General features: G+C 42.9%; 1 protein-coding gene across 1 annotated transcript in view; it reads right to left on the bottom strand.

The window, feature by feature from the left end:
- The window catches only part of LOC130116648 (unconventional myosin-XVIIIa-like), a 96,092-nt gene that overhangs the window by 38,497 nt on the left and 36,071 nt on the right, over positions 1-21,524 (bottom strand). The window contains exons 13-19 of the mRNA XM_056284625.1: positions 15,987-16,073; positions 10,837-10,975; positions 8,334-8,493; positions 8,065-8,251; positions 3,964-4,189; positions 2,505-2,614; positions 1,343-1,408 (exon numbers count right to left, since the gene is read on the bottom strand). Of these exons, the coding sequence (XP_056140600.1) occupies positions 1,343-1,408; positions 2,505-2,614; positions 3,964-4,189; positions 8,065-8,251; positions 8,334-8,493; positions 10,837-10,975; positions 15,987-16,073 (975 nt within the window). The remainder of the gene's footprint in view (positions 1-1,342; positions 1,409-2,504; positions 2,615-3,963; positions 4,190-8,064; positions 8,252-8,333; positions 8,494-10,836; positions 10,976-15,986; positions 16,074-21,524) is intronic.

The raw sequence follows: 21,524 nt of genomic DNA on the forward strand, positions 1-21,524 counted from the left end.
ATGCGGGAGGGGAGGAGGGAGGATTGGCTAATGACTGCATTTTGCTTTAAGTGTACCTACTTAGCACTTTAAAAGCAACTCAAGGTTCCTCAGAATGTTGCCATGTTGTCACGGTGGCTGATAAATGGAGGAAATAGCAGCTATTTTTATGCATCCGTCTCACTGCTGTACAGCATTTATCCTAACAGGAGCCACAAATCCATTGAGAATATTTCAGCATTGGTGTAATTGGCATGCTAGTGAGACGGAGGTTGCTAAGACACCGCAGGAATGTTTTGTGAGTGACCGTCTCACTCGAAACGCTCAATATTGGTTTTGTTGAGAGACCATTTCATACTCCAGACCAGCATGTGCAGGCAAATACAGCCGTACCCCCCCCCCCCCAAAAAAAAATCTAATTTCCTGTGTTTTACAAACTGCACTTGTTTTGAAACGTAGAAATCATTTTTTGGCTAAGTGCCGTTTCCTTTGATTTTCTTCTTGGCTGATAGCCACTATCCACATCCAATGGGATTAAAACCTAAGAGTGCCAAGCAGCGTTTACTGTGATTAGCCTCCAAGTGGTGAAAAAAACAACAAAGAGGTCCATCACACGTGAGAAAATGCTCCAATGACACGAACAGTAAAGAGATATTATTGGTCACATGATGGGGCTGGGAGGCGATCGGGAGCATCTTAAGGAACCTATGGCCAACAACTGGCAGGATGCTTGGCATCTTTCAAAGGAGACAACAGATGGGGAAAACCAGAATGTAAAGGAGGACTCCTTAAGATGAGATGTGTCTTTTTCTGTTTAAGAATCAAAATTGTAGGAAGGGTACCCCGGGGATTGGCAGGGTTGTTTGCATTGCTGGAAGGTCTCAAGTTCAATCCTGCAAGAGCCACGTTTCCTTTAGCAAGTAACTGAATTCCACTTGTTCTCTCACTTTGAGTCTGTCTACATAAAGGCATTAGCCAAAACTGTTGTTTTAACAACAGTAGCATAGTTTTGAAACTTCTACCTACTTCTCAGTAGGCTGAAGCTAGTTTGGGTGCTAGTGACACAAAAAAGGTAGTAAGTGTTAATTAAAATATGTATGTTGCATGTTGGTAAATAGATTGTGAGGTAGTAACCATAATCATTTGCCTGAAGAAGACCCTTTTAGGTTGAAATGTTGCATGTAATCATACATTCATCCATTACAAAAGCTGCATGTAATAAAAAAAAATATTCGGGAGCTACAATCCAGTGTACGAATAATTATTTTTCCACTCATTCTTCACTTGAACTTTATTCAGCACCTGGCCTAAGACATGTTTTATGTGCACACAACCTCACCACTGTGGTAGTGACCATACTCACCCTGCTTAGACCCATGTGATAAGTGCTTTTTTCCAGGTCCAAGGACTCCAAGAGCTCCTCCACAGCCTGGAAACAAAAAGCACACAATGCATGTTACAGTCACACAAACACACATACATATACATACACACACACATATAAAAATCCCATTGTTAGTCTCTCTCAGCCCCTGGATCCACATGCAGTTTGTATTGACACTGCTTCTGTTCAGTAAACCATAGATCTCCAAATTTGACAACAGGACATTTCTGCTCTCTGATGCATTCCCCATTACACTATCTTCTCAGATGTTAAGTACTAGGAGAGTTTGGATCTCTAGGCCTTACTACCCCAGAGTCATTCAGTAACTTGTCTTCCAGAATCCACCTGTTCCCCATGCTTAGTCCTCCTGGCCCCGAGGTGGTTTCAGCCCCACAGCAGCCTTGAACACAAACAGCCTGTGAAGAGGTATACTGCCAACAAGTCTGCAGTCTCCTCCTGTCCTATCTACTAGCCTGTGTATAGGTGTGTGCTTGTTTTACCCTCCTCTCTCCATTTGATTATCTAGCCTGAAAGTCCAAACCTAGATTGCACTGGGAGAGGTTAGCCACAAGTACTGAGGGGCTTTTGTTTTGCCAGCGTTTCCACAGAAACTCAGCCCCAGACACTGCCACAGGGGAAAACAGCTTTTCTCCCTCTTACTCCATTTCTTTCATTCCATCCAATTGCACCCTAAAAGCATGCTTTTGTATTCTTTTTTTTTCTTTTATATGCGACTAGACCATGACTTCTTTTGCAGATGATCTCACTCTTCTTATATCTCAAACAAAAGAGGTACAATAGTGAAGAACGTTCTTTGCAAATCATTGGTACAAACCCTAGTGAGCTAGTCTCTAATGACCACAATACAAAGGTTGATAAGAACATATATTTTCAGGGTGTTTTGTGGGCCTTTAAACCCCAGTGCAATTAGCAGGCATTTTCTGCCAGTGCTTCTTATTGATCTGCCCTGGTAAGAGGCAAGATGAAGTTGATTAGGTCATTACAATGGCCCTGATGAATGATGCTTTATTTCTCAGGCAGTGGTTGCTGACGTGAAGGCTTGGGAAGAAGCGGCTTCTTTCCAGCATTAATCATCAATGTACCCTGCTGCAGCAGACTCGGCTCTCTCTGACTGACTTACTCTCTGCTCATCCTTTACTATGTAATTCCGGCCGTGTTTCTTGGTGAGATGAGGTGCCAGCACATCGAAGCGTCGGCGAAACTCAGAGAACACCATGTGATCTGGATAACCTATGAAGGACAGCATGCAGGAAAAAAACATGATGCATGAGAAATGGAATTGTGCGGGCAGTCTCATTGGGAACACAATGAATAAAGTCAGACAGACAGACAAATGACAGATAGAACAATATACCACAGATAGAAAGAATGATAGACAGACCAACGGACAGACAGAAAGACAGACATGCAGACATACCACAGAAAGATAGAAAAAAATAGACCAAAGATAGAGAAACAGAGGACAACAGAGATATAGATAGAACAATAGAGAGGAAGACGCTCTTAGTCTAAACTCATTAACACAGGCATTCCACGAGGGTGTGTGAGTTCTCCCATGCTGTTTACATTATATACAAATGATTGTACAAGTAGTCATCCCTGTACTTTTGTGGTCAAGTTTTCTGATGACACTACCATCTTGGGACTTATGGAAACAGACACTGGCATTTCTGGCTTTAGTTTAGAAGTTAAAAAGTTTGTAAAATGGTGTGATGACCATCATATCATTGTAAACACCAAGAAAACAGAAAAAAATGATTTCTGATACAGGACATCTGGGAGATCATTCTCCACTGCTGATCCATAACACTTGTATTACCCAGGTGCATTCTTACCAATACTTGGGTGTACATGTTGATTGTAATCTGTCTTGGCATGTCCATGTGAATTCTGTATGTGCTAGGATCCAACAGCTATTCTACTTTTTGCACAGACTCAGGGTGTTTGGGGTCGGACAAAGGGCAATGATGTTATTTTATCATGCTATGATAGACTGTATATTACGTTACCGAATTTCAGTTTGGTTTGGTAAAATATCAGTTAAGTTAAAATCACAAATAAACAGACTGGTCCACACAGCAATGGAAAGGATGGGTGTGAGGGAGCATCCCTCCCTCCAAATGCTCTTTGAGAAGACAATAGTTAAACAGGCTGGGAAAATGATTGCTGACCCCTCTCATGTCCTGTATTCAGAATCCGAACTGCTCCCATCAGGTAGACACTACAGGGTTCCAATTAAATACAGGAAAAGATACCTGAATAGGTATAAAAACTCTTTCATCCCTCTATCAGTGGCTCTCCAAAACTCAGGACCTCAGGAGGGTGTGAAATGAGGGGCTGTATTGCACGTATTTGAATGCACTTTACATCTGCACTATAAACTTTATGTCTGTTGCTGCACTATAATGTATATATTTTTATGTGGTAGCCCTCATGCCTAAGACAAATTTCCCTAGGGACAAATAAAGTAATCTTGAATCTTGAAGATGGAAAGAGAGGCAGACAGACAGACAGACGGACAGACAGACAGACAGACGATTTGGAGAATAGGCTCCATATGCATCAGTCAGCAACCTCACCCTGTCTGTAGATCCGGAGAGCATCCAACAACTTTGAGCCACGCAGCTGAGCACGGAGCAAGCCTGCATCCAACTGCATCAGGCCTGAATCTCCACTCTCCCCTTGGACTTCGCCCTCCCCTCCTTTGAACAGGGATCCACTCAGTGCCTTAAGGGCATCCGCCTTAGGCAATATGCAGTGAACAAAGTGAACCTTGGACCTCCGCACCAAGTCAAGCAAGGCATCCTGAAGGACAGAGAAGTGGGTTAAGGAGTCTGGTTATAACAGGAGAATAGCAAAGCATATCATACATTTTTGAAATGCCTAAGTATAATCACTGGCTGAGCCTCTTTCGCGATAATATGAAATGCCCCATATAGTGGCTCACATACGAACATTTAACTAACAGAAGCTCTTGGCAAAAGTGTTGATGTGAATAAATAGGAGGGTTAACTAATTAGCCCACATAATGGGTAAATGTGACACTTATTCTGCATGAGGTAATATCTTTTAATAGATACAATAACTCAGTAAACACTCAGAAAAGAGGATTATGACACCACAGGTTCACCCAGAGGCGGTTTGTTCCCTAAGGCGATCGAGCAACGCACCACCTAAGGGGAAAAGGAGGGGGTTTTTTTCTATCACATTCTACCACAGCGTTACGCTAGCTGTGACTCTCCTAGACAGTTTGTCCTGTGCCTGAATATCATAGTCCAATCAGCATCAAGTGTTCTAAGGGGTAACGCAACCTTCGAACAATTTCGGTCTGGTTGAAAAATCGCCCAGATCACTCTGACAGACTTTCATGTTAAGGTAATTTTTGTACAACTGCAGACATGGCAATGCGATCTGTATGGCTTCAGGGAGGGCTTGCACTAACGTGTTTGCATCATATGTGACCAGGGCAGCCAGCCATACCACATCAGTCGCTGTTGTATGTTTCCGCTATGCGTCTGCGTGTCCACCATATTTACGGGGGTATCAAGATCGGCAAGTAAACAAATGCAACGTGAATTAAGAGATGCAGACTTCACTACAATATCAACTGTAACTCGCTTAATTCTGAATTGATTTTCATAAAATGTGGTTTGTTATAAACGTGAGTAATTCAACTTTATACTGGTTATTTATTGTCATTAAATTCAGTTACTGGGGGTGGATCTAATCAGCTCTATGCCAAAACATTAACCTTCTGAATAGCCACAACTTCCTCTGGGATATGCAGGCTCCGATCTATGACTAGGCAACATCAAATGTAAATTATTTAGAATTTCAGCTTTTGTGAGTTTCTACAAAAATGTAGATTTCTATATCCATTATATTGTTATAAAGCCGCCTGCTTGATTGGACAACTATGGGAGTCAGCAACATGCATCATCTCTCGGAGAAGGTGAAAAAGCATGAAACATCGAAGATGCAGTTACCTGAAACTTTCGGCTTTCGGGAGGGTCAACATTGCCACACAGTAGGACGAGAGCTACAGGATAGCTGTGCATCGTCACAACAATGAGGTGAGCAAGAATCAGCATATTCTAGCCTGTTTTATCGACTGTGTGAAGTTTTGTGGAGTGTTCAAGTTACCCTTGATGAAGACTGTCTTATTGTGAGAGTGAAGACCTTACTCAATTTTGTATGATTAACGATAAAACAGGTCTCTCTCTCTCTTCACATTCAAAGGTATTTGTGAGGTCAAACTGATAGATGACAATTTATCTGTTGATGACCACGGTGGATTGTTCAGTCATCCATCCATCCATCCATCCATTATCCAAGCCACTTATCCCAACCGGGGTCACGGGATGCTGGAGCCTATCCCAGCAGTCATTGGGCAGAAAGTGAGGAGACACCCTGGACAGGCTGCCAGTCCATCACAGAGCCAACACACACACACACACACAAACACACACACACACACACACACACACACACACACAAACACACATTCACACCTAGGGACAATTTAGTATGGCCGATTCACCTGACCTACATGTCTTTGGACTGTGGGAGGAAACCGTAGCACCCAGAAGAAATCCACACAGACACAGGGAGAACATGCAAACTCCACACAGAGGACGACCCGGGACATCCCCCAAGGTTGGACAACCCCAGGGTTCAAACCCCGGACCTTCTTGCTGTGAAGCAACCGTGCCAACCACTGTGCCACCGTGCCTTGTTCAGTCATTGTAGAGCCAAAATAATTTTAATCAAGACATTTACAATAAACTCCTGGATGTAGCTGTCCACAAATAATGTACAGCATATGTGGTGACCGGAAAAAAACAAATTGTACAATGCAATGTGACAATATCAAGTTAGCTAGCTGACCTATGTTAATTTACCGATTGAGCAGGTCACCTTAGCCATCATCGCAACAACTGCCCCCCCTCTGAGAGAATTGTCAGGAGCTGCCAATGGATTCACTCCTAAATCCAGCCCAACCTGAGCCCAAATCACAGTTCAAGCCCTGGCTCTACTTTCAGTTCACACATCAGCCTGAGTTCCAGTTCCACCCGTGGTTCTTTTTTTTGGGGGGGGGGGGGTTCTACTTTAAGTCTGTTTACTCTGGCCAGAATCATTGGAGTGGCTTTTACTTTGTGCCATTTATGTCTTGGTTTGATTGCATATTAAAGGGGAAACAAACCAGAAGAATCAGCATCAGTTGCATTTGTGGATCATTGCAATTGCTGCCACCCAGTGTCTGTTGGCATAGGTTCCAGCCCCCAGTAACCACAAATTGCATGTTGTATATTGTATAGACAATGAATGAATCAATGAATGAATGATGGGATACATTTGGTGTCATTCTTTGGTTCATATTCTGAAGAGAGATACTGTATGTGATCAGAACACCAGATAGTAATGTGTCCAAACTGCATTTCAAAAAATAATATGCTGTTTTACTTGATTCAAAGAAGACACACCATCTCCAGACAACTTCACCAGACAGTGCAGGTGCTAATAACACCTACTGTATGGTGACACACCGACCTTCTTACATCTAAGACAGTAAGACGCGTTGAGTCATAAATTTGATTGAATTGATTGGATAATAGTCTGCAACATCCCTCCTGTCAGCACTTTTAAGACAGATACTTGTTGTTGTTTGCCTCTGCTATGGTATGGTGCAATCATATTATCAGTACAAATGAAGTGCACCAGAGTTTTTTTTAGAAATGGAGTGATGAAAAGAGGCATGCTGAACAAGGTCACAGCAACTCATATGTCTTGCAAACAAAGCCACTCTAGGTTTTGGATAACTGTTCTAAACAAATGAAGCATGTTTACATCCTAGCGCAGTTTCAGCAAAGCCCAAGCCAAGGCCCGACATTAGGTTCAGTTCTGGCTCCAGTCTCGGCCTGCATTTCAGTTCAAACCCAAAACCAGCTCAAGTCCTAGCTTTAATTTCAGCCTAGCCTTAAACCTACATCAGGGCCAAATAAAATCAGTTATATCATTTTCTCCCCAAATTCTATCTTATTTTTTCCCATATTTGGAGTTTCCCGTTTTATTTTTTCAATTCAGATTTTTGTGTTTTTAAACTATTTTTATTAAAAGGTTTGGTTAATCAACTACAATAACAAAAATAAAAGCAAAATGACTGTTTCATTTTTTTTTTGTGCCATTGTCTCCTGAGATGTCTTTTGCGTTAATATTTCTTTACCATACAACAAACACAGGTGCATTTACTGACATATGCACACTGTGATGCCTATGTACACTCATATGCACAAATACACAAAAGCACGATAGGGTTTCTACGAAGGAGAGCAAAAGATGATCTAAGGACTAAATTACTTTAAGTTCCTAAAAAGTTCACAAATTTTGCGATAATCTCCTCCAAATTTCCAGTTTTCGTGCACTTCCCCATTTACATCTGGAATCTGATTTTACATCCATGTTTTCCGCATCCTGGGAATCATAGGACTCCATATATCACATTTTAGTCCCAGCTCTAGTCTTTCCATTTTCCACCCTAATTGTCCATGCTGGCCATGACCCCAGACAACGTTCCAACTTTAACCCTCGTCTAAGTCCCATCTCACACTGACCATCACACCATCTCAAAGCCCTACTGTCTGCTCCAGTAATACAGCCATTGACTCAACCTCTCCTCTCACCACTTGAAGTTTTATCTGAATACACAGGGACTTCTTCTTGATAGCAGCCACCCCTGTGGTGAAAGTCTTCCTCATGCTGGAGGCCCGTCGAAGGGAAAGCTTGGAAACACCCTCGAGGCCGGCGATGGAGCCGGAGAGAAGGGTCGCTCCACCTCCTCGGCTCATAAACAGAGCACTGATATTCTTCCTGGAAGACACAACAGATGAGCCAACAGCATCAAGTAATAATCTTATTTAACACAGGCCCACACTTCAAATATAATCCTTACTTTTGGGAGTCTTGCAGAAGGTTGGCAGCATTAGTGGAGGCGGGGTTCTGTTTAGCATGGTTCAACCACCCACGGGCGTCGTACTCCACCCAGTCGGTGCCATGACTATGGCCCAGGAGGAAATGATAAGGCCTTTCACTCTTCAGGAGTAAAGTGTGACCTGATCCAGAGAAGTGGATAAGAGAAAGAACAGAGACTCTCTAGTTGGTTTCAATACACATAGGACAATAGAAAAGGCTCAAGTGTATGCTGTAGGCATGTTTATTTATCATTTCTTTGCTAAGAGAAAACACACTCCATGCAGTTAGCCTCCTCGATTGCCATACTTATGAGTTAAGGAAAATTACATAGATAGTGACCCGTTTATGCAGGGTGTAACAAAGCATATTGATTTATCTTGCCCTGATTACTTTATGTATGTATAGTTCCATGCCCACATAAAATTCACTGGTATAACAACCACCCTGCAAGCCTATTCATCTAGGGGCTTTTCTTATCAGTCTTGACTGTGCTGGTAGCTTCATGGTTCCTTCACTCGTCATCAAAAGATCAAACCATGGTTCCATTCAAATAGGGTATGATGAACTGTATTGAAGTGACAGAAAAAAATACACTGTGGATTGGGAAGAGTCTCCATAGACATTCTCTCTCAAACCATGTGACTAGAACACAGATGGCTGGACTGTTGTATGAAGGCCTCACTAACCGCTACCTGACCTTGACCCTAAATTTGACCTGAAATTTAACCATTACCTAATCTTAATCCCAAACTTAAACACTGTAACTGTAGTTGCTGTACCTACTGCACACATACCAACTTTTGCATAGGCGCTGCACAACATTTTCAAATCCTGTTATGTGTATGCCGCTTGCTAAGAATGTTAAACAGCAGCCCCGAGCGTCCAGGTGGCATGGCAGTCTATTCCGTTGCCTACCAATACAGGGATCTCAGGTTCAAATCCCTGTGTTACGTCCGGCTTGGTCGGGCGTCCCTACAGACACAATTGGCCATGTCTGTTGGTGGGAGGCCAGATGTGGGTATGTGTCCTGGTCGCTGCCCTAGTGCCTCCTATGGTCGGTCGGGGCACCTGTTCGGGGGGAGGAGGAACTGGGAGGGATAGAGTGATCCTCCCATGCACTACATCCCCCTGGTGAAACTCCTCACTGTCCGGTGAAAAGAAGCGGCTGGCGACTCCACTTGTATTGGAAGAGACATGTATTAGTCTGCAGCCCTCCTCGGATCAGCAGAGGGAGTGGACCATGACAGAACGGCTCGGAAGAGTGGGGTAATTATCCGGATACAATTAGGGAGAAAAAGGAGGAAAAATCCCCCAAAAATAAGAAATTAATAAAACGAGCAGCCCTCACTGGTCACATGGTTTCCAAGAGACTATCTATGGAGACTCACATACTGATAAAATGTGAGCGTCCAATCAGACAACCCAACGTTTTTTTATTGATGCATCAACATCTTATGACTGATTTATAATGCATCAATAAATGGATTACTAACATTAATAAAGCAATTAGTAACCACTCATAAACGCTTTATAAGGTATGCCTTATAGTAAAGGGTTACCGAAGTATAAATATATGGAGTAAAAATTAGAGTAGTTGGGAATTAGAGACAGTAGGTATTCCTGATATCGGACAAATGGATAGTCTCTATTTTCCCTTCAGCATCCTATTGAGTTTTCACTATTTCGGGTGTAATTTTGAAGGCCCCAGGCTGTAAACTTGGCAGGCAACACTTTCCATTTATATTATTGGTTAGAAAGTTTCAGTTGGAGATTTGGGGGCAATCCATTTGGCCCCAGGGCCAGCAAACAGTACATGAGCTCTTAGAATAAATGATTTAATGACAAGTTCTTGTATTAATACATAATAAAGTGGACCACAATGAGTCATCTGTAACCCCAGCTTCTCAGAAAGCGTTTTGTGTGTGTGCTTCTGCAGTTACAGTTGGTTCATTCTTCACGAAAGATGAGAGAGGCACTATAATTCAAAAAAAGTAAAGTATCACAAACTGCCAGGTTTTAATAATGCAATTAGGACTGTGCAATATCAATAAAATGACTACATACAAAACCTTCCCATTTTCAAGGAAAGATGAAGAAGAGGAGATTCTTTTACTGTAACGATTCTCAAAGATTACGGGAAAACAGGTAACATGTCTGACCTTAGTCAAGTTTCTAAGGTAAACGATTGCTTTTGTGTGAGTAACTGATTATGCACTGAATAGATTGGGGCTGATCTCTATACAGGAATGAAAGGTTAGGTTTAAGCATCTACGAAACTTTGGTTATTAGGTAGTATGATTCCAAGTAAATCATATTTGGTTTGGAAATGTAATATTTGATCTTTCTTTCCCAGAAAAATGTTGTCCTGAGCAATGATTACATGTCAGATGCTCTGTCTTAGGCTCGTGTGTGTGTGTGTGTGTGTGTGTGTGCGTGCGTGCGTGCATGTGCATGCATGCGAGCGCATTTGTCAGGTCCCCAACCTCTACTCTCCCCCTCAGCAGGTCCATAGTAGCTGAAGAGACGACCCAAGAGCGTTTCCTCTGATCCCCCTGGCTGCAGTGCCTCTTCCTCTATCATCCACAACAGGCCCCGGGCCTCATCTGTACGTAGTGTACGCACCTGTCAAACACAAACACACACGCACGCATGTACACATGCACACACAGGTCAGAATTTCCTCTTACACACCACAATAAACCTGTACATAAAATGCCCTGTTTTACCTGCAGCCCTGCATAGCAAACGTACAGGAGCAGGACTGTTCTGGCCAAATTAAACAGAAAACACCCTTTCTGCCATCAATGGCCTTCAGTTTACTTTACATCTTTACTATGTGAGTCACACTGGTGCAAGACTGCCTTGCACTTTAGCTCTTTATTTAAAGGTCTGCCTAAGAGCTAGAGCATTAAATCTACTCACCTATTTCAAAGGAAAATATCCATAATCCAGAGGATTAAGTATTCAGCATTTATTGTTTGTTTATCTATAAAAGCAGAGGTTTTCCTCTGACCCCTCTCAAGTACTGAAGAAACAAGCCATTAATAGGCAAGACCTGCCCGTCAATCACCCTCCGAACACAGGATTCTGTCTTCAGTGTCCAGGCTTTTATTAAATGTTATCCAGTTAAAAAGTAGCTCTTCTAAAAAGCAATTATAGCGGTATATTTGGTATATTTTCCATAGCTGAGCCAGTTGTGACAGGTCATTAGGCTAGACTCTGATAAGGACTAATACCAGGGTGGGAGCTCAAAGTTTGTAGAGCATGTATGGTTCCTGCACTCTCAGTAGTCCACATCGGCAATTATCACTATAATAGCATCATCACTTCAGTTTTTCCCCCCTGATAATTCAAGCAGAAAAATGCATTTTGTGTATTTAAGAACTGGGCTGAGGAATACGGATTTTAAAAAAATAATTCGACTAAAAAGCACAAAGGGAGAAACAAAGAGACATAATCAGAAAATAGGCCACTAGCTGAAGTGTCAGCCAGAGGACACTACATGTCCAGCCGTGTCACCGCTAGAGCCTGCACCTTTCTTGCACTTCTTTCTGTTGAAGTACTGTGCTAATATTCCCTGTTGTTTTCTTTTATCATGTTCTACCAACAGATAAAAACAACATTGTATTACTTTAGTTCATTCACATTTATCAAGGCAATGCCATTTTCAAAGCTTTAATTTTAATTCCAAGAGGACACAAAGCTATTTTTGTTGTGGGTGAGGACAAGATCCAGAAAAAACGAAAGTTTTCCATTGAGATGGGTAACTCAATTAGCATGTCTTTATGCATGCTCAATAATCCAGGTAAGAAAATCAAAAGTCAAGTCAATTTTATTTGTATAGCCCAATATCACAAATTACACATTTGCCTCAAGGGGCTTTACAGCAACACAACATCCTGTCCTTAGACCCTTGCACCAGATAAGGAACAACTCCCTACAAAAACCCTTTAACAAGGAGAAAAAATAGGACGAAACCTCAGGGAGAGCAACAGAGGAGGGTTCTCTCTCCCAAGATGGACATCATCATCATCATCATCATCAAAGAAAGTTGAATCAGTTCATCTGGATACAACGGTTATTGGCAGATACGTTTCATCACTCATCTAAGTGACCTCTTCAGTCTAAACTGACAGCAGGTATCGCCACCCTTATAAACAATACAGTGGCATAACAACCGAAACCAATGATCGGTTTCATATGCAAATTACTGTGACCATTAATTGGCGTTACAATAGCCATGTGTACTATTCACAGAGGATTTGGGAATGTTTGCATTCACAGCATTGTAAAATAGTGACAGGTGTACTCTTAGCCCCCCCCCCCATCTCTGTTCAGGGATGGCCATTCCCTCTTCAATTAGCATGGGTAATCTGTGAGTCAACTCTGTTCCTATTCCTAAACATACACATATTTGTGGAAGTTGGACCCCTCCGTTTTAAATTTTATAATCTGGACACTTCCATTTTCCAAGCTGCATAGGTTGCAATTACCTCAAAGGGCTATTAGTTCAGAGGAGATTTGGCAACAGGCTTATGTTAAACTAAGCATCAAGAATGTAAATGATGGCTACATGATGGCATGACTGGGGCATCCGGGTAGTGTAGCAGTCTATTCTGTTGCCTACCAACACAGGGATTGCTGGTTTGAATCCCCATGTTACCTCCAACTTGGCCGTGCATCCCTACAGACAAAATTAGCCATGTCTGCAGGTGGGAAGCCGGATGTGGGTATATGTCCTGGTTGCTGCACTAGCGCCTCCTCTGCTTAGCCGGGTGCCTGTACGGGGGGAAGGGAGAACTGGGGGGAATAGCGTGATCCTCCCACGTGCTACAGCCTCCTGACGAAACTCCTCACTGTCAGGTGAAAAGAAGCGGCTGGCGACTCCACATGTATCGGAGGAGGCATGTGGTAGTCTGCAGCCCTCCCCAGATCGGCAGAGGGGGTGGAGCAGCAACCGGTGCAGCTAGAAAGAGTGGAGTAATTGGCCGGATACAATTGGGGCGAAAAGGGGGGGGGTGTACATGATGGCTAAAGACAGAGCAAAGACAGGGAGAGAATTGTGTGCTGGCAGTGAAAAAAATAAGTTCATTCTTTATATTCAAAGAAGCTGATTTTCAGGTTTGACTAAAACTTGCTTTGTCAAATCAGAGGCCTTTGCCTTTGGTTTTTTTTGGTCCGGTGTACTGTGGTTCATTGCTTCTAATGACGTATTTACTGGGGTGAAAAACCTTTAACAAGTTAAGCACTTAAACCAACCACACTGGAATTACACCAAATTGATCTGACACTCATCTTGCAGCCAAAAGAAAAAGAAATTTGGTTTGTATGGCACAGATCGAGGTCTGAAAATACTCAAAATGAATTTTCTTTGCAGCAGTCTCTAATCTATGTTTTTCTGCTCCTGACCTCTCTCTGCCCTTGTCTTAAACTGAACAATCACATAAAAACCTGTCAGACCAGCTTCACTTACCACCTGCATAACTTCCACAATGTGTCATTTACAGGTTCACTGTTAATTATAAAGCACAACTAGAGGAGTCCACTCAGTAGAGTACAGATCTCCACCAGGCGTACATATCTCCTCTTCTCCAGTGTTCAAACTTGGCATCAAACCCTTTATTTCACCTACCAGGAAAAGGGAAATACATGCACATACGCGCAGAAAAGCCAGTGTTTTTCCTGCCATTACAAGACTTTTGCACAGCGCCAAAGTCGATTAAATGGGAAATATAGAAAAAAAAGTGTTTGATATGCAGTGCTCAAGCTGAAAAATCTACCTAATAAAAACATTTTGCCTGTTAGTCTGTGGATGCTCAGCCTCCTAGGCGGACCCTCGCACAAAAGCGACCAGGTCTGACATGAAATGACAGAGATCAGGCTATCATAATTTCAAAGCCCTTATGAAAAGACTTCAAATGTGTTTAACCGTCACGGATTTCATGATATAAAATTAATCAAGGTGAATGGCTGCTCTGCTGATTAACTTTCATTCATAAAACAAAAATAAGAAAACATAGCTCAGCCATGGGAAATGTTTTATTCTTGCTACTGTGATAATTTCCAGCAGTGACTAATTAATCCTTTTCTTGAAATTGTATTTTTTTAGGGTTTTAACATTTTTAAAGCCACTTTATTTTTTCAATGTACAGTTGTTCAGTTACAATGAAATTTGTTCTCTGCATTTAACCCATCCTATGGTATAGGATTGCTTGACCAAGGCAATGGAAAGAAGAACGGGAGTTGATCCCCAGGCACCGCAGCTGCCCACTGCTCCTATACAATAGGATGGGTTAAATGCAGAGAACACATTTCATTGTAACCAGTACAATGACAAAAATAAAAAAATAAATAGTGGCTGCGGTACCCGGGGACCAACTCCAGTTCTTCTTTCCACTGCCTTGGTCAGAGACACAGACAGGAGGATAAACCCTAACATGTCTTTTTGATGGTGAGAGAAAACCAGAGCACCCAGAGGAAACCCACGCAGACATGGGGAGAACATGCAAACTCCACACAGAAAGGACCTGGGATGGCCTGGGGTTCGAATCCAGGACCTTCTTGCTGTGAGGCAACAGTGCTAACCACTGGACCACCATGCCACCCATTGGAGAATATGGCACTTTCATGTAGCAGCGAAGTGAATTAGGCAAATTATTTTTGGTTCTTCCAGTGTTCCTCCAGTTCTCCTGTGCTGAGATCAGTAGTGAATGAAATACGATTGACTTCTTGTTTACTTTCAGGACTCATACCTGACTGTTTTGACACTATCACTGCCCGATCTGACTCAACCGTAGGTGTGAGTCGCACATGCGCACTGTTGACTCAGAGCGGGGAACGACAGAAAGCAGCATTGGCCAAGCAAGCTAGAGAGTGAATGAAGAGAGGGGGTTTGCAATAGTGAGACTAAACATTTTCCTGAAGTTTTGAATCACTGCAATGATTTGATATTTTGATTTGATTTTGATATAATTAATTAAGACCCATGGGGAAATTCAAGCTCTGCATTTAACCCTTCTTCGCTTTGTAGCTAGGAGCAGTGGGCAGCCGCCGTGCAGCTCCCAGGGACCAACTCCAGTTCGTCTTGCCATGCCTCAGTCAGGGACACAGACAGGAGAATTAACCCTAACATGCATGTCTCTTTTTTGAGAAACATGCAATCATGAGAGGCTCTTCATCATACAGTCATTAACTGCACAAATAATTTTAGGCTGATAGGTCCTGTAGTTTGCGAAATTAGCTGCGGACAGACACACACACACGCACACGCACGCACGCACGCACGCACGCACGCACACACACACACACACACACACACACACACACACACACACACACACACACACACACACACACACACACACACACACACACACACACACACACACACACACACACACACACACACACACACACACACGCAATATCCCCTCCAGGCTACTGCTTGGCGGAGATAATCAATCAAAGTGCACATGCTCAAGAGATTGGGTCTGGAAATAAATCATGAAAAGGATGTGAGTCATCTGGGTGGACAGAGGTACCAAAGGATACGGAGGAAAGTTACAGTTCCAATACTGTTATGTTGAGCAATGAAATGGACATGGCGACTACAAGCATGTTGAAATGTCCTTACCAGTGCTTGGCTTGATGCTTGGTCCACCACTGCCACAGACAGCGATGTACTGGGCTCTAAGTCATCTAATGCAAGTTCTATGTTCTCCTGTACAGACACAAACGACAAGCAGACAAGGAGAAAGAGACAGACAAACAAACTCTTAAGTGACCAGTGATAATGTCAATTAGTAGAAAATGATGAATCAGTAGATGTTAACTAGGTGATTACAAAGGTGAAAAAACAATGTAGATTGAGGCTCTTCTGGGAGTAAAATTGAGAAAGAAATTGGTCTTTGGCAATTATTAGTTTGAAGGTTCATTATGGGAAATTTTTTGAGCAAAGTCTGGTCAGTTATTAAAGTCCATATGAAATGCTGACAGTAAAAACATTGTACCAAGTACTTTAGAGAGCAGAACGTGTGCATGTGTCCATGTACGTATGACACCTATTCTGTATGCCTTTTGTGAATAGTTATGAGAGCACAAGGGCAGCACAAGGCTAGTGGATGGGTACAGAGAATAAAAGAAATACTGCAAGGAGCGAAATGAAGGGTGAGGGGAAAACTGCTATGCAGGGAGTTCAGGAGAAACTGTGTGCTGTGCCAAATAAATTGGATGGGAAGCTACATTTCAAAACTTATTCCCTGACATTTGCGGTCTCTTTATAAAGAAATGGTGACTGGTAAGAAAAGGCCCTGCCCAAAGCCGTTTCCTTTTAAATATGGGCAATGACACCTTGTGAGCATGCATTTACAGAAAGAGGAGGTATACCAATAAAATAACGCGCAGCAAGGTCAATCAATTTTTTGTCATAAGTAGCACGTTGTAATCAATATTTTTACAAGGGTTAAGTGACAAAAGACGGAAACTTGGTGACATGAAGGCATTAAAAAGAAAAAGATATCAGTTTGGACCCATTGATGCTTCCAGCGCCTTAGCAAAGATGTAACCGGGTGGAGCGGTTGTCATCCTGCATTATGGTATTCAAAAAAATAAAATGTATCATTTTCAGCCAAGGGAGAATAACTTCTCTCAGCAATCCCTCTTGGAAAATTCATGAATGTGCACCAATGTAAAAAGATGCATCTGAACCACCTTTCCCCTTAACTGCTCACTGATATGGGCATGCATGACGGCTTTGAATCCCATTCTCAATGCCTTGCAACACACAGTTAAACATACACAGAAGGGTGTGTAAGATATTCATGAGGTGGGCAAACGTGAAAATTGAGATAAGGGACATTTTTAATGTGCAGTGGGACAGCCTACTGATGATGGCAAAACTTTGGGGGAAACATGTGGGGGCAATTATGGGTCGGCACCAACCTTTGTTTTGTTTGTTTTCCAGGCTTATTCATCCATCGATCATTTGGGATGTCTGAGACATGGCTGATCGGATTTGGGTGATACTCGGGGAAATAATGCATTCTGCCATATTGAAATTGGAATGATTGGCCCAAGGGGGAACGCTACCGCACTCATTTCATGCTCTCAGTGTGTCACGCACAGTGTCTCAGACACCACTGGTTAGGTTTTGATGAAACTTAGAGGAATGATGCTTCTCATTACTGTGTTCCATCAATTTCCCAATTGCACTCATCCGAAGGGAAAATGATGTTATTGTTGGGGGACAGCGTGTTCATTTTTCCAACAGTAAAAAGCATACATTCCAGTTAAATATAGTGAATTACTTTCACTAGAGAAAAGTAGATGTGGCCCTCAGTGACATCGCCAATTGCACAGAACACATGGGAAAATTTTCAGGGGCACAATAATTATAGTGCATCAGCCCAGCGGAAACAGTGTGTTCCTTTGTTTTCCGCTATGATGAGAGGATGTGGAGATGAAAGAGAAACTGTACATGAATTACTCTCAATTGCATTTGATTCTTAAGGGTCAGAATGGTTGAGCATAGACCCGCGGTGAATAATACAATTAAAGCTGTGGACATGATTTTTATATTGAGTGCCAACTGACAATTGGTTTGACCAAGTTCCACATGACAGAAACAAGAGGGGTCATGTTTTGATTTGATTGTGTCCGCAGCCCCATTGCATACCCTTCTTTTGTCCCAGAGAAACATCCTTTTTTTTTTTTTATTCTGGTTGCTTCAAACATCCCATCACAACTATGTGTGACTGGAATGTAGCCCGCTTAGATACACAACCTGCAGCCTGAATAAATAAAGAAATAGTGATGTCATGCATTAGCTTTTGTGAAGGCAGTTGCATTCCCTTGGTACATTACATTGTTTTACACTTATATTTCCTCAATTTTCTCAGATGCTTTTGTTCAAAGTGACTCACATAGAGAATCCCATGCGATGCCCAGCCAGGGACAATGCTGGGACTCGAACCATGAATCTCAGCATAGACACAAGTGTAACTAACCTACAACAATGACAATCACTGCTCTACAGCAGGAGACGGGCAGCTTTGCTAGGCAAAGGAGGAAACCTACCCGAATGCGAGTAAAAACCTCTCCAAAGTGGCTAAGTAGAGACTTGAGAAAGGAATCAAAGCTGCCAAGTAAGGGCACCCTGAAGGGCTGAAAAAGATGGTTCTGGAACGGCCCACAAAAAAAAAAAAAAAACAACACCAACTATATAAGGAGAGGAGCCCCTTACACACATTTCAGATGGTGGTCAGCTGACCAATGTTTCTCAAGCTGCTCTACCAAAGATATGAAGGGCTGGCGGCTAACTTGTAACCCTCATTGACCCCAACTGACCAGCCAGCCACCCTTATCCCCCCTGCCTTCCTCCTTCCTTGACCTCTTCGCCAACTTAAGATCAACGAGCAGGATCTCAAACTATTAAAAAAATAATAGCAAGAAAAACAGAAAACTATTGGCGCACACACTCAGCTGCAGTCTGCCCATCTTTCAGGACCCCAGGGAGTCCAGGTACAGAAAATGCAGGGGCAAAACCAGTGGCATCCCCACTCACCAAGCTCTCCTGACCTTAAAGCATTTTCAAGCAATCAAAATCTTAACAACAACTGACCCCCTCCCCCCAAAAGATAACCTCTCTACAACTCTTTTTCGCAACCCTTGAGCATCATAATGGACAGTAGCACACTACTACTATTATCCAGTGCCTACAGCAACTAGCAATTCTTGCATACTGTGTACTGAACTGTTTGTATAGTTAAAGCATGTGTATATCCATTATAACTGGCTGCAGAGTAAGGCATTATACCACTGCAGCTCAAGTGTACCTATATTTTCTTTTGCAATACTTAAAGGGATAGTTTGGTTTCTGGTGGGGTTTTTTTTTCCTTTCTTTTTTTGGGGGGGATTTTTTTTCCCCTTTTTCTCCCCAATTGTACCCAGCCAATTAACCCACTCTTCCAAGCTGTCCCGGTCGCTGCTCCACCCCCTCTGCCGATCTGGGGAGGGCTGCAGACTACCACATGCCTCCTTCCACATGTGGAGTCGCCAGCTGCTTCTTTTCCCGACAGGGAGGAGTTTCACCAGGGGGACGTAGCACATGGGAGGATCACACTATTCCCCCCCGTTTCCCCTCCCCCCTGAACAGATGCCCTGACCGACCAGAGGAGGCACTAGTGCAGCGACCACGACACATACCCACATCCGGCTTCCCACCCACAGACACGGCCAGTTGCGTCTGTAGAGACGCCCGACCAAGCCGGCAGTAACACGGGGATTCGATCCGGCAATCCCCATGTTGATAGGCAATGGAATAGACTGCCACACTACCCGGACGCCATGGATACCTTTTTTATGACTGTGCATGCCGCTTGAAGGTACATTGAACTGTGAATTTAGCCTAGCTTAGCTCAAATATTGGATCTCTACCAGGATCATTAGCAACTCCTCCCAGAAGGGAAATACACCTTCTCTGAAGCCAATCACTAATACTTTTTTCTCATTAGCCTTGCGTTAATTTTTCTTAAGCAAGGTTTTCCCAAGTATATGCAAAATCCAAAAAAATTAGGTTATAGTTATGAATGATTTTTTCCACAACACGCACATCTCTCTTCTTCAATGAAGGAAGATGATGAATATGTGCCGTCTATCCTTCAACCTGCATGTGCAGACACAAAAAAGTATCCACCATTTTGACTGACTATGTACTAAATAGGAAACACAGTAAAAACCCCAAAAATCAAACTTCCCTGGTAAATATGTGCTGAAGATCAGAGCACAGTGTGATACTCTCTGGATCTATATACCTTTCTGTTTTGTTTTTTTTAATGGCTAGTATTCATAGCATCCTATCAGTGTGATCAGTCAGTCTCTGAGAAAAGACAATGTGCACACTGTATAGAGAAGGCACCTTAATTACCTTAGTTTCTATTTTTGGTAATTTTATTTGTATAATCATTTCTGATTTTTACACTACATTTGGGATTTTTATTATCTAATATATCATTTATTTTTTTGTCATGGGTACGTTTATTCAATCATTCATTCATCTTCAGCCGCTTCTCCAGGTTCAGGTTGCGGTGGCAGCAAGCTAAGTATGGCACTCCAGACGTCCCTCTCCCCAGCAACGCCCTCCAGCTCCCCCTGGGGGATCCCAAGGTGTTCCCAAACCAGATTGGACATGTAGTCCCTCCAGCGAGTTCTGGGTCTACCCCAGGGTCTCCTCCCAGTTGACTGTGCCCAGTAAACCTCCAATGGAAGGTGCCCAGGAGGCATCCTAATCAGATGCCTGAACCATCTCAACTGGCTCCTTTCGACGTGAAGGAGCAGCGGCTCTACTCCAAGCTACCTCCAGATGTCCGAGCTCCTCACCCCATCTCTAAGGCTGAGCCCAGACACCCTACGGAGGAAACTCATTTCAGCCACTTGTATCCACGATCTCACCCTTTCGGTCACTACCCAAAGCTCATGACCATAGGTGACGGTTGGAATGAAGAATGACTGGTAAATTAAGAGCTTTGCCTTCCAGCTCAGCTCCCTCTTCACCACAACGGTCCGGTACAACGTCAGCATTACTGCTGATGCCGCACCAATCCGCCTGTCAATCTCCCGCTCCATCCTACCCTCACTCGTGAACAAGACCCCGAGATACTTGAACTCCCTCACTTGAGGCAACAACTCATCCCCAACCCAAAGGGAGCAATCCACCATTTTCCGGTAGAGAACCATGGCCTCAGACTTGGAGGTGCTGACTCACATCCCAGCCATTTTACACTCAGCTGCAAACCACCCCAGTGTGCGCTGGAGGTCACGTTCTAATGAATCCAACAAAACCACATCATCTGTGAAGAGCAGAGATGCAATTCTGAGGTTCCCAAAATGGACACACTCCTCACCTTAGCTGCGCCTTGAGATCCTGTCCATGAATATCACAAACAGAATCGGACACAAGGGACAACCTTGGTGGAGTCTGACACCCACCGAAAATGTACATTTAATCTGATCTATAAATCATACCCACCACGTACAAGTCTATGCATGTGCAGGTTTAACTTCAACTTCAGTTTATCTAAAGTGCACATCACCCAAAAGGCAGAAAAAAAAAACAGAAAAAAGGAGAGAAAAAAACAATATTATATGTAAAATTACACACACATAAACACTCACA

Source organism: Lampris incognitus, chromosome 8, assembly GCF_029633865.1.
Source record: "Lampris incognitus isolate fLamInc1 chromosome 8, fLamInc1.hap2, whole genome shotgun sequence".
Classification (NCBI taxonomy): domain Eukaryota; kingdom Metazoa; phylum Chordata; class Actinopteri; order Lampriformes; family Lampridae; genus Lampris; species Lampris incognitus.